Source organism: Lactuca virosa, chromosome 8, assembly GCF_052849685.1.
Source record: "Lactuca virosa cultivar CGN04683 chromosome 8, Lactuca_virosa_CGN04683_v6, whole genome shotgun sequence".
In the NCBI taxonomy this organism is placed as follows: Eukaryota; Viridiplantae; Streptophyta; class Magnoliopsida; order Asterales; family Asteraceae; genus Lactuca; species Lactuca virosa.
In genome coordinates, this window is record NC_136433.1 from 375,610,558 (window position 1) to 375,625,176 (window position 14,619).

Genomic DNA, 14,619 nt, shown 5'->3' on the forward strand with positions numbered 1-14,619 from the left:
TTATTATAGTTATGGAAGGTCTTCATATTGCAGTTGAGGATGCGGTTGCAGAAGGGGTGTTCCGGGGTGCTCATTTGGGATCTGATGATGTTATTATTTCTCACTTGTTTTATGCAGATGATGCTATTTTCTTAGGAGAGTGGGATGCGGCTAATATCCAGAATCTGATCTGTATTTTGCGATGCTTCTTTTTGGTGTCGGGCCTTAATCTTAATCTTAATAAATCTAAGCTCTTTGGTGTGGGAGTCAATTCGTTGGAGGTTGATAGCTTAGTTTCTTTTACTGGGTGTTCGGCTGGTGTTTTTCCTTTTGTCTATCTTGGTATTCCGATTGGAGAATCTATGGCGGATTAAAGGATGGCAAGTTATTATTGATCGTTTTAAGAAGGGGTTAGCTTCTTGGAAGGTGAAGTTGTTTTCCATTGGAGGCAGGTTGACTCTTCTTAAATCTGTTCTGGGGAGTTTGGGTATTTTTTTTCCTCTCTATTTTTCGTCTTCCTGCTACTGTGTGTCGTCAGTTTGAGGCGTTAAGGGCTCGATTTTTTTTGGGGTATGGAAGAAGGCCAGAATCGAATTCATTGGGTTAATTGGAATTTGATTTTAAACTCTCATGCGCAGGGAGGTCTGGGGGTTGGTAGTTTGGATGCTTTTAACTTAGCTCTTCTTTATAAATGGAAGTGGCATTTTCTTAATGAACCGGGTGCTCTTTGGGTTAAAATTATTAAATTTTGTAATGTAGATGGTGGTGGTTTTTTGGATGGGCAGAGATTAGGTTATGGAGGAGGGGTTTGGAATAAAATTGTCAGCTCTATTAACCAACTTCATGAGAGGGGTATTATCCCTTCTAATTCTTTGCATAGGGTTGTTGGAGATAGGGTACATACTAGGTTTTGGAAGGATGTCTGGTGTTCAGATAGTCCTCTTATGTTGAGATTCGGAAGAATTTTTGCTTTGGCTACCAATCAAGATGCTCGGGTTAGTGAGTTTTGGTCTTCAGTAGGTTGGACATTCCATTGGAGGCGTGGGATTAGAGGAGGGGTTGAATCGACTCAATTTGATTATCTTGTGGAACTTTTGTCTCCTATTCGGTTAGGGGTGTTGTCTGACAAGTGGATTTGGGATTTAGATCCTTCGGGTATTTTTTCTGTTAGTTCTACAAGGAATTGGGTTGATGTTATAAGACTACCTTTAGGTAGCTTTCCTACTAGATTGAACCGATTTGTTCCGATTAAAATAAATATTTTTCTGTGGCGAGTTATCTTGGATCGTATCCCGGTTAGACTCAAATTGGTTGAAAGGGGGGTGGAGTTAGATTCCTTGATGTGTCCGGTGTGTCATAATTCACAAGAAAGTGTAAATCATCTTTTTTTTGTTTTGTTCGGATGCAGTCAAGGTTTGGAGATGGGTTGGTCATTGGTTAGATTTGGATATTCCGGATTTTTCCTCTATTAGTGTTATGTTGGAGTGGATGGATGCTAGACCTATAGCTCGTATGGAGCGAGTGATTGTTGAAGCGGTGTTTATGGTCGTTATATGGGTGCTTTGGACGTATCGTAATGCTTTACTTTTTAGTAGTTCTAAGCCTAGAAAAGATAGACTTTTTGACTCTATTGTGGAAATTTCTTTCCGTTGGTTTACTTCTAGGAATTCTAAGGCTATGATTAGTTGGGCAATGTGGATGCAAAACCCAATTCTGATGTAATTTGTTTTTTCCTCTACCTTCTTGCTAGAGTGTTTTGATTTTGGTTATAAAATTTGCTGTTGTTTTAATTAAAAAAAAAACATGTCATTATGTGGTATCTTTATTTTTTTATTAATTAATAATCAATTCCACTAATTAACGAGTCTACTAATATATACTATTATATATGTAAAATATTCATTCTATTTAAATGTTTATTAATTTACAAATATATTTGAATTCAAATGGATGCTCTAATGACATGAGTAATGTAGTATATTTGATGATATATTTGAATTCAAAACATACATTTACTTTTTTGGATTTTTAATTTGAATTCTAACAAATTTATTATTTATTCAAATTTTATAAATAAATATGTGTGTATAATACATCTCTATCTCTACCCTAATAAATGAAAAAGAACATCATCTTCAAATAAGTATTTGAAAATTTTGATTCATAACAACTATTTACAATATGTCAATAATTTTTTTTATTAGTATAGATTCAATAACTACTTATTCATTATTTCGTTTGTATTTATTTCGAAAGTTAATTTAAAAAATATTTAATGTATATACCTTAATTTTCAACATCATTATTTAAAATATGTCAATAGCTTTTTATTAGTATAGATTGAATTACTTACTTATTCATTATATCGTTCGTATTTTTGTAAAAATATATATTTTTTAATATTTAATATTTATACATTGATATTAAACTTTTATTTTTAATAAACCCGTGTATTACACCTAGTTAAAATATTCATTCATACTGATTATTTTGATTAATAACCCTAAAAACGTAATCTAAAATATTATAATGGATAATCAATCTAGAAACATAAAAGGTCTATATCACATGTACGAACATTATGCCAACTTTATCAGAATTCAAATATAATTTGGTCTTCATTAAATAGGACTTATCAAGATCTTATTAAATCTTTCATGTTACATCATTTTTTTTCTTTGAATAACAGAACTTGAAGATTCCCATTTCATAGTATATATTGATAACAAGTATACCTAACATATTATTAACACGTTCATTAATATAATTACATTATATTCATTTTCACCATATTACGGTATATATTCTTAAAGAAAATAAAAAGTCATGACGATCATATAGTTTGTTTGGATCAAACTTGGAAAAGTAAATACACGAAAGAAAAAGTTGTGTAATTTTTTTGATTATTATGTAATAAAATAAAGTTATTATAATCAGTTGGTGTACAACTTTAATTAAAGTGACAATTCATTGACCTACTGTTATAGAAATAATAATTTCCCCAGGTTGCTTCTTAGATACCTCTTTGATATACAGTGCTTATGTAGCTTCTCTTTTCATCATTCATGTCCTTGATTTTTTATCTTTAGGTCAAAAGCTATGTATTATTTTTTACATATTTTAATCCTCATCAGCACATGGATTTTTATTGTTTGGTCAAAATCCTTTGTATTCTTTTACACATCTACCCTTCATGATCACATGGTTAAATTCACCTTGGTAATAAAACAAAAAAATGTTCAAATAGACCAAAACCAAAAAATCAAAAGTAAGCTACCATTATTTCACCTCTAGGACAAACAAGAAATTGGTGACAAGATGGTTTCCTCTCACAAAAATGTTAAATGTATTAGGGAAATTATCAGAAAAATCTCAATATTTTCGGAAAAGTTTCACTTTAGTCCCAAAATTATTTTTTTGAACAGAAAAGTCTCGATGATTTGATTTTACACGATAATATGTCATTTCCTGTTAAAATAAAAAAAATAATTTTTTTTGTTAATTTGAGCCAAAATGAAATAATCGGGACTTTTATGTTCAATTTTTATTTTTTGGAACTAAAATGAAACTTTTAAAAATATTGGGATTTTTCTGACAATTTCTCTATATGAGTATCAACAATTGTGTATTTATACTAGCCACCTAATATATTGAGGTTTAGCTTATTAAGATTTATCTCCCAAATAATGTTATTTAGACAAAAGACTATGGGCCAAGTTGCTAGAAGAATAACTATTGTTAATTTCTGAATTTTTATGTTAATAAACCATAAGTATAGTTAAACTTAACGCTAACGTTAATAAACTGTCAATGGTAGTTAAACCAAACCTTTATGTTAATATATATATATATATATATATATATATATATATATATATATATATATATATATAGAGGTTAGTTACACCAAACCCCTAACATTAGTTAATCCTAGCACATTTAGGGTATATTTCTTTTTTTTTTCTCCTATTTATTGTTGTATGTGTAAATACCAAATGGATAATGATGTTTGCCTTGAGTAAAATGACCATTTTACCCATCAATATGATAAATGACCATATTACCCTTTTGCTGACCTGACCCATTAAGACAAATCAAATGGGAAATGGTAGAAAGGAAACATGGGTGTCTAGACACATATAGGCCAATAGGTCCCTTTGCTCACTTAATCCATTCAGACATTTCATGCATCAAGTGGAAAAAGTTGATGCTTTTTATAAATATTGTATCTATAAAAGACTATTTTGAGTATATGATAAATGACCATTTTACCCTTCACCAACTTAGCACATTATAACATCGATCAAAAGAATGGTAGGAAGGGAAAAACAGTGTCTAGATGTATATAGGGCACTTTGCTTGCTTAACCCATTAAGACATTCCATCCATCAAGTAAATATTGTTGTAGACATAAAGACTGTTTAAATATGATAAATGACCATTTTGCCCATTTGCTGACTTTACCCATCAAAACCAATCAAGACATTTCATGGCAACAAGTGGAAACATGAAATATAATAATAATCCAACAGACAGACATTATAATATTGTGAAAAAAAAAAAAGGAGAAGGAAATAAAATTATCAAAATGAAAGACTTTGGAGCAAAAAGACCAAAAAGGGTATCAAGAAGTGTACAAGTGTTAAAACACCCTGAATGTGAATGAAAAGTACAAGTTGTGAAGCAGTCCTTCCATGCAAATAACTTCCTGTTTTCTAACAGTTTCAGCACAAATCCATTTGGACAATAAGACAACAAATGAAATGACCATTTTGACCCTGGGCTTCACAAAATGTGAAATTTGCAGCAAACAGTGTGTTTGTTGTATTAAACGACACTCACTCATCTTGCTTGCCTCCTTGTGCGTGCAATGAGTGCCAGAAGAATCTTTTTTCTAGGTCCCTATAACAACAAATTAATAAATAAATAAATAAATAAAATGTAAATCAAAATATCAAATAAACAATCACTTATATGATATTATGAAGGAAACATACCATAGGTATTCCCAACTCTTTCAAATCATGGTCACCCATTTGACTCAAAGCAGCCATATCAACCTAAATATTATTATTAATCCAGAATAGTAAATCAAAATCACCTTCTAAAAATAGTAAACAGTAAAATCTAGAGCAACAAAAATAGAATAAGAAAACATTGTTACATACCTCTTCAACCTTGAATGAAATTACATATTTCTCCAATCCCAATGAGCGCAAAAAACCCTCTACAGTAACATGTTCTTGCACCTAGAAACAACAAAATAAAATTATTTCATGAGTAAATTACACGAATGGTCCCTATGGTTTGGGATCATTTGCACGTTTTGTCCCTAACTTATTTTTTTAACTCGGAAGGTCCCTACTGTTTGTTTTTGTTTCGCGCTTGGTTCTTGTCTTTACCTAAAAGGACTATTTTGCCCTTGATTTTTTAATTTATTTAAATAAGGTGGGGTAGGTGGGGTAAGGTAAGGTGAGGTGGATGTGGGGTTGAGGGTGTGTTTATTTAAATAAATTAAAAAATCTAGGGCAAAATAGTCTTTTTAGGTAAGACAAGGACCAAGCGCGCTACAAAAACAAATAGTAAGGACCTTCCGAGTTGAAGAAATAAGTTAGGGGCCAAACGTGCAAAATACCCCAAACCATAGGGACCATTCGGGTAGTTTAAGGGTAACAATTTACATATATTGTAGGGATATAAAAGATTGCAAAAAGTTTCATTTTGAAGAAATATTTGATATATAAACAAAGGCAGGTGAGGTGGCTTAACTGGATATTGACTTCGTTGAAGATTAGTGCCAGGTGGCAATGAGGGTGGTGGCAAAGATTTCACGGGCCCACCAGAAAGAGGTGGTTTAGTGAGAAAAGGTCCCATAGGCCTTGAAATTTCACCATTATCCCTACTTGGGTACACCATTGTTCTAGGGTTTTCAATTCTAGGGTTTTCATATTCTCTTGTTATGATTCTTCTTTGAGGCTCTTCAATCCTTCTTGTTGGTGGAGGATTCAAAACCCTTTCTGGTGATTTCCTCCTAATGTGATCCAAACTCCATGGAGAATATGAATTTCCCAAAAAGCCCATTTGGGATGATGGAGCTTCTGAACTTCTCATGGAAGTATATTGCCCTGACATGCCATTTCCACCATTAATCTTTGGTATTATTCCTTGTCTACTACCATCTCTTGTTTGTGGGACCCGTTGCCTCTCATCCATATGTAGTAGTGTCTTGTCCCTTGGATCAGGGATAGGAATACGCCTTCTGTCATCTCTTGAGTCAGACACCCTTTGACTTTGACTTTGACTTTGACTTTCGTGTAAGCTAGAGTTAGTTGTTGAAGAACGGGCCCGCCTTGATAACATGTCACGAAGGTCAACGGTGTTGTGTTGACCATTGGTTTGTGTTCGTTTCATGATTTTGAATCGGAGGTCGTCTTTACTAAGATGAAAATCTTGAAAAAAGATTGGTGGAATTCGAAATTAGATTGGAATTTTGACAAAAGGTTATGAAAAAGATTATGGATATTACCATTGAGGAAATTACTACCCTGTGAAGTTAATCTACCATTATCTCCACGCAACCTGATAATTGAATTTGAAGTGAATGCAAAAGATTAGGAATTCAAATATGATAATGTTATTGTGTCTTCAAGCAAATGATTAGGAATTGAGATAAGCAATCATTAGCCAGACTGAGTCTTCCAATTAAGAACTAGAATAAGCAAATAATGTTAACTAACATCAATGATCTTCCTATCGCAAATCAATTGCTATAAGGTTCAACCCTAGATAAATTTTCTTGAAGAAGAGCAATATAAGAAATTAAGAATCCAGTTTGAATAAAAAGTAAAAACAAGAGCTTAAGATCAAAACTCTAAGAAGGTTGAAAAGAAAATTACAAACAATCGTACCGTTTATTGTCAAGCTGAACATCCGCACTACTTCCTAGTCTATCTCTAACTGATCGTTTACTCCCAACAGCTGGAACTGGATCGGAAAACTCTCTGTCCAATACAGCTCCTGCTCTTTTCACCACCTACGCAAATTAAAAGCTGCAATGTCAACATAAATACCAAAAAGAAACCCCGAAAGAAGTAATTTGTTATTCACCAAGTCGGTTACAGCATAATCAATTCATCAAGATACTAACATGATATGACCGAACAATAACAGAACGAATGATATCGCTTGTTTACCTGCCCACTGCGGCCTAATGTGATTGTAACTTGTGACCTCGAGGTCTCTGCCATAACTTCAGCTTTCAACAGAAAAAAAAAGGGTTATGGAAACCCTAGGCGTTCAGTTTCACCAATTGAAGAATGACGATTTCAGAACACAGCTATACATAATCAACAAATCAAAATATGAAACCCTAAATAGAATTAAAACAGGGAGAGAAGATTTGAGAATTTTGGAATTTGATCGAGCGTCGAATCGGGGTGCGAGAGGGATGGAATCAAAAGAGGCGGTATTGGGTCATGTGCTTGAGGCCTTGAGGGTTGAGGCCAAATGAGATGGGTATATCGCTATACCTGAAGCCGTCAACTTTCTTTATTATTAAATTAAACTAAAATGTTTCTTAATGATTTCAAGATTTTTTAATAAGAAAAAAATGACCAAATTACTTTTCAGAATTACAAAATCATTAAAATTTTGTCCGTTTATAAAATTGACATACGACCCAAAATGGGTCATTCGGACCCAAATCCAATGGATGTCCATACGTTTATATATGTTTGATAAGTAAGAATGGCAACGGGGCGGGTTTAGGGCGGGGCATGGTTTCCCAAACCTGTTCCGATATCTTTCGGGTATCTTATCGGGGCGCCTCATCGGGTTTCGGGTTTTTCCGTCGGGTTTCGGGTATCTTATCGGGTTTACAATAATTCATAACAAAATCTTTATTATGTTTTAGGGTACTCCGATGTATTATAAAAAATGCATCTTCTAGCTTCCCTTTTAAATAAAAAATATGATGCATCACTTTAATAAAATAAACTAGACGTTATATTAAAATTATTTGATTTAAGTTTAGTGTAATACGTCAAAACATAAAAAATGAAAACGTAATATCTTTGAAGTAGCAAAGAGCTATGCTGATATTGAAAAATCAAACATTGTTTGTGCATTTTTGGTTTACATGAGTGTCTAGCTTCATATCATTACCAATCTCATGAGTGTCTAGCTTCATAGCATTACCAATCTCATGCACTTTTATAATAGACATATCACAATTTCATAGACTCTATTCTTTTATTATAGACATGTCACATTTCCATAAACTATGAAATTAGAAATTAGATTTTTTTTTTGTTTATAAACTATGCAATCAGAAATCTTTTTTTGTTCTAATGTTATGAAATCAATATCCAATTGTTATGAAATTGTTTGGATATATGTTGGCAATGTTGACCTTAATTGTGCTATTATTATTTAGGATGATGTTGATTTCATTGGTACAAAATTGTTCTATGTTTAAAATTGTTTTTGATCGTGATAAAAGTTATGATAAATTATTTTAAATATTAATGTTTTAGGATGTTGGTTTGGAACAAGAGTGATGACAAAACTTTTCTTGATGCATGTATCCATGAACTAACCACTAATGGTCGTGAGGGTTCCGGGCTCAAGGCATATTCATGGAAAAGACAATACGTGAAAAATTGATAAACGAACACGGTAAAGAGGTTGATCAAAAGCAAATGAGAAACCACTTTGACTACTACAAATCAAAGTATGTTGTTTGGGTGAAACTGAAAAACAAATCCGACAATATATATGATCCTATAAAAAATAAATTTAAAAGAGATTTTTTCCGGAGCAATAGGTGCATTAGATGGAACTCTTGTACATACGGTTGTACCTGTTGATCAACAAACTCGTTATAGGAGAAGAGGAAAAGGAGAATGTTTTCAAAATGTAATAGGAATTTGTAATTTTGATATGATATTCACATTTGTTTGGGCTAGATGGGAGGGTATAGCACATGATTCAAGAGTTTTGAAAGAATCTGCATTCAATTCGACTTCTGGATTTCTATTTCCTCCACCAGGCTTGTGTCACACCCCCAAACCGGAACGACGGAAACATTCGGGGGCAGAGGACGTCATGTACAGTATCACAACAATTGTATAATAGTAATCAAATTAAACACAGTCATTACATTGATAAATGTAACGACCCAAAAATCAGGGGTAAAAATTTCATTTTTAATCCAACCCAAGCATAGATACCATTTATTCCAAACATTCCAAAACAGTGTTAATCAGAAACATTTATCAGAGTTCGTCCCAAAATCATTCATTGCGGAAATCATAGGTGTGTGCACTGCGATCAATCCGAGCCATTCATTTCCAAATCGATGAAACCTGAAACCAAAACTGAAAACCGTAAGAACAAAGCTTAGTGAGTCCCCCAGAGCATACCCCACACACAATTCACATAACACATATCGTATTAGCTGTAAAACCTATCTCTACCGTTATCACATATCAATCAGCTATAAGAGCTACTCTACCACGTATCACATATCAAATAGCTATAAAAGCTCTCTTTCTACCATTAGCACACATCAATTAGCTATATAAGTTACTCCTGCCACATATCACATATCACATAACTATAAAAGTTATCTCTACCATTGGCACATGTCATTTAGTTATACAAGTTATCTCTACCGTTAGCCACAAAGGCTATCTCTACCATTAGCCACACGGCTATCTCTACCATCAGCCATAAAGGTTGTCTCTACCATTAGCCACAAAGGCTATCTCTACCGCATATCACGCATACATACAAATCACACACCTCTACATAGCAAGTATATCAACTATCATAAAATGGGTCGGCCTTGGTGCCTTAGACCCATAGGTATGGTGAGAATACTCGCCTCTCGAATGCTGAACTGATAAGCAGAAATCAGACATATCCCACACGCTACTCATTCTCAACTGCCCATAATCATCAGGTGATTAGCTTAACACAATCCCATAAATATCCTCAGGTCAACCCTAGTCAAAGTCTACGACTGTAGTCAAGGTCAACAGTCCATATTGACCTTGACTCGTCGAGTGCAATTAGCCACTCGTCGGGCTCCCTGCTTAACTCATCGACTCGCCGAGTCATCCGAGAGACTCGTCGAGTTCCTTGATGATTACGGTCGTAAACTCCCAACCGAACACTCTTGACCGTGAACCTTTGGCCGCGAACCTTTGGTCGTGAACGACGAAACCCTCTCGACTCGCCGAGTCTCTTGCATGACTCGCCGAGTCCCCTTAATCCATTATGTTTACGGCCTTTTCCAATGGGACTCAAGGTCCCAAACATCATATCTATCCTCTACTAGTGATAATACCACGTAAAGTTGCCAAGTTTACGTTCATACTAAGTCTCATAATGCTAAAACCACATCAACAAGCTTCTTACAAGTCCTAAATGCATGAATAAGAATTAGGGTGCACCAAGGAGACCACTTTATGACATTTTGGACCTAAGAAGTTCCAGATTTGGAACCATATCCTTGTGATAGGTCCAGATCCAAACTTGGTTCCATTTCCTCAAGGACGGCCATAATCTCCCCAAAGAAATCAAAGCTTAAGGTAGCAGATTAATACCTCAGACAGATGCCCAACACGAAATAGATACTCGATCTAGTGCTCCTCCCTTGATACTTCCTCTTCAAGCTTGAAATTCTCCCCAAAATCCCAAAGACAAGCTCCCAAATGCTCTCTCTTCTCACACAAGAGGTTTGCGGCCGTGAACAGCTTCTAGGGTGCAAAATGGAGGCTACTAGGGTTTATAATGATGTTTATATAGGGGAAAACCCTGAAACTAGGGTTTTCTCTAACAGCTCTGACTCGCCGAGTCGGGCCTTTCGACTCGCCGAGTCAGTTCCGACCCGCGTCCAAGACGCCACGACCCTACTCGACGAGTTGATCTCCCAACTCGCCGAGTCCATGCATAAATCCTCTCTAAAACGTTTCAGTACGCTATTTTTTTCTTTTATTATCTAAGGCTGGGGTCTCGAATCACGGTGTCTTGGGTCCCCTGGTTATGACAGCTGATTCTACACTTCCAATAACAATCAAGTCGCTTCGGATTTTTTTCATTTTCAATTCTCAATATCCCACTTCATGGAGCTATCATATGTAAAGAGTGTCATCATCTCGTAATTTTTTTTTTATTTTTTTTTATTATTATTTTTTTTGCAAATGCAGAATGCAACAAAATGAAATTTTTTTTAGAAAAACTAGGAATAAATAAAATGACAAATAAAAGAAACATAAATGAAAAATCTTTTTGGATTTTTTAAACTTTTCTAATTTTTTTGGATTTTTTTTTTAAAACAAAATAAAAACTTTTTACAAAAAGATAGGAAATCCCGTCCCCAAACTTAAAATTAAGCATTGTCCTCAATGCTTAGGGAGGAGTGGAAGACGACTACTCGGACGGGGGAGCATAGCGACGAAAGAACTGGTCGCGGAAATCATCGAAATCGTAGTGCAGACCTAAGAGCTCGTCACGATAGTCGGTAACCTGAGTGCTATATTGCTGATAGTCGAGGCGAAGACCAGTCATCGTCTGCTGAAGGGAAGCAATATCCCCACGGAGGTCAAGATAATGTTGGTAAGTGAAGGGAGAATTGGGGTGAGGGTGGGATGGCTGGGTGGGTGGGGGCTGATCCTGAAAGTCAGTCTGCATAGGATCAGGCTGGCTAAAGGATATAGGTGTGGCGTCTGCGTAGGCTGGGTGCTGAGTGGATGAAGATGGTCGATCAGACTGTGGACGCTGTGCCGGACGTGGGCGAGGGGGTGATTGGATTTCCGAAGGAAGCACCCACTCAGTCTTGCTAATGGGGTCAGCGAGAGCTATGACATCAGGTCCAATGACCTTGAAATAAAGGGAGCGACCTTGCATCCAAACATACCCACCTGGGGCAGTACAAAGCATGTGCATAGCCCGTAGGGTCTGCAGGGACAAACGGAAAGAATCACCCTGGAAAAAGGTGTACCCGGGAGGAGATGGCACCGCGAGGGCGCCGGCAATGACAGAAATCAAACCACCACAGCGAATTGCACCGTCGGTGCGAAGGGCTATAACTCTATGGAACCGTTTGATGATAATATCACCAAGATACGGGCGGTGCGACCCGGTAATCATGCACCACAAAAGAAAAAGATCGGCTTTGCCGGCTTTCGTAGTCTCAGTCTGTGCATAAATGATATTGCATATAATTTTCAATGCAATTTTGAGAACAGGGTGCACAATACTGGTCTGTACGGATGAGGTTGAGTCATACGAGTCCAAACCGGTAATGGAGTACCAAAACTCACGTACGTCAAAAGCGGGGGTGGGCTGGGATAAACTGGTGATAGGGGTATGGAAGAAAGTACATAACTGGTCGACGTGAATAGTGTGAGGGGTGCTAAAAATACGAAAAGCTATGTTTCCCTCATGATTTACCTCACTAAGCGTAGCTAAAAACTCTCGGGTCAGTAGAGGACAAGTGGCAAAATCCGCAGATAATAGGCGCTCCCAGCCAATATTGGCAAAAAGAGCGTGAACACCATCATAAATATGGAGTTCCCGCATGAGTGTGCGGCTAGGGGCCCAGGCCTGTGGCATAATCTCGCGGTCAAGAAGCCGCTGGTAACAGTCAAGTGCGGCCTGTGAACCTAAATCTACAGTGACATTGTCCGCCTGGACTGTGTATGACGACTCTGGAGCGTCAACATGTCTGCGTGAACGAGATGGTCGAGGGGGCATTTTGCAAGGTAAATTGGGACAAGGTAGGCACAATTTCCAGGTAAAAATAATAATAATATGAAAATAAGTATTTCTAACTACTCCCAAACGACCGCACAAATATATAACAAAACAGAAATTCAGTTTCAGAACGAAAATACCTGACTGTGCGCTGAGCAGCAGTATATTTTTTGTGCCGAAATTTTTTTTGATTTTTGAAATTCCGTTCGGATGAATCTCTTCTGAATTGCGTCGTGAGCAAACGTTTCTACTTTTCGTGGCTTGCGGATGACTAACGGATCGTAGATCTGAAAAAGAAACTCACAAAAAATTCGAATTTCAAATGAATAAAATGAAATTTTTGGAGAATTTCAGCCGTGAAAACATGATTTCGTTACCGCATAGATGTTGTAGGAGTAAAATAGAAGAGATTGATACCTTTTTTTCTTGATTTGGACGAAAAACGAGCGATTTGGGTGTTTGTTGGTGAAAGAACTCGAAGTATAATGGATTTCAGAGAGTGTTTTTGAAATGTGGTGGTTACAAATGAAGGTTGCGATCGCAATTTATAGGGAAAACACAACCTGCGACCGCAAGGAGGGAACCTGCGATCGCAGGTTTGACTTTTTGACCGTTGGGCACGTTTTCCAATGCAAGGTAACAGATAGATTATAAGAAACGGATACTTGCGATCGCAAGGGGGAAACCTACGATCGCAGGTTATGAAAAACGTCCTCAAATTGATTTTTTTTCAAAAGTGAGACGGGAACAAAAATGAGATACATGCGATCGCAAGGGGAAAACCTGCGATCGTAGGCTTGCTGATTATCTCAAAATTTTGATCTTAAAAGGGTCGAGGGTAAAATCGTCATAAATTTTGTTACATGCTATCGCATGGGCTTTACCTACGATCGCAGGTTTGCTTTTTTGAAAAAAATGACCCAAAAAATCCCCGACTTCCTGATGCGACCCTAATCCGTATAACCTGCGATCGCAAAGACTGGACTCGCGGTCGCAGGTTCCACCAAAACCTTATTTTTCAACTTTTTACAAAATCTCTCTGTTCCTTTTTATTTTAAAAACACGATTCAATTAAAAAGAAACGACCTAAGTAGCTAAAAATACACAAAAATAAAAAAGAAGTTTCAAAAACGAAAACCAAAACAAACGCCAGGGTTGCCTCCCGGTAAGCTGCCCGTTTTTACTGTCGTTGGCTCGACATTGTTACTTGGTTTCCTTAGTTGCGGTAAGTCGGGAGCTCGACTACCTCCACTTCTTCATTTGTGACTTGAAACCCTTCGTAAAATGGTTTGAGACGATGACCATTCACCTTAAAAAAATTTCCTGTTTGTTCACTCTTAATTTCTATAGCACCATGATCAAACACGTTAGTAACAACAAAAGTCCCCACCCAACGAGACCTCAATTTACCATAAATAAGTTTGAAACGAGAATGGTATAAGAGTACCTTTTGACCGGTAGTAAATACCTTTCGCGAGATCATCTTATCGTGAAACGCTTTCGTCTTCTCCTTATAGATTGCCTCGTTCTCGTAAGCATCATTCCTGATTTCTTCTAACTCTTGAATATCCAATCTTCTTTTCTTACCAGCCTCATCCATGCTCATATTCAGATTTTTGACAGCCCAATATGCTTGATGCTCCAATTCAACCGGTAATCGACAAGGTTTGCCAAAAACTATTCGATATGGTGACATACCGATAGAAGTCTTGTAAGCTGTCCGGTGAGCCCATAACGCATCGTCCAATCGAATACTCCAATCTTTCTTGACCGGATTGATGTTTTTCTCTATAATGCCCTTGATCTGTCTGTTTGAAGCTTCAGCCTGTCCATTGGTTTGCGGGTGATATGATGTGGATACCCGATGTGTGACACCAT

General features: G+C 36.5%; 2 protein-coding genes across 3 annotated transcripts; one reads left to right on the top strand and one right to left on the bottom strand.

Annotated features, from left to right (window-relative positions):
* Positions 1-551: 551 nt before the first annotated feature.
* LOC145131942 (uncharacterized) lies at positions 552-1,701 on the top strand. Its single transcript, XM_079066582.1, has 2 exons — positions 552-1,134; positions 1,388-1,701. Exons 1-2 carry the CDS (start codon positions 552-554, stop codon positions 1,699-1,701), a joined length of 897 nt encoding a protein of 298 aa, XP_078922708.1.
* A 2,858-nt stretch (positions 1,702-4,559) lies between these two features.
* On the bottom strand, positions 4,560-7,499 carry LOC145133724 (Sterile alpha motif (SAM) domain-containing protein). 2 transcript variants are annotated; one of them, XM_079068688.1, is made up of 7 exons: positions 7,173-7,499; positions 6,888-7,012; positions 6,524-6,558; positions 5,749-6,428; positions 5,148-5,228; positions 4,977-5,039; positions 4,560-4,881 (listed from the first exon to the last, which is right to left on the bottom strand). In XM_079068688.1, exons 1-7 carry the CDS (start codon positions 7,224-7,226, stop codon positions 4,822-4,824), a joined length of 1,098 nt encoding a protein of 365 aa, XP_078924814.1. In that variant the 5' UTR covers positions 7,227-7,499; the 3' UTR covers positions 4,560-4,821. The 2 variants fall into 2 exon arrangements, with proteins under 2 accessions (XP_078924814.1, XP_078924813.1); XM_079068687.1 differs by having other exon boundaries at positions 6,506-6,558; positions 7,173-7,498.
* Between the last annotated feature and the right edge of the window lie 7,120 nt (positions 7,500-14,619).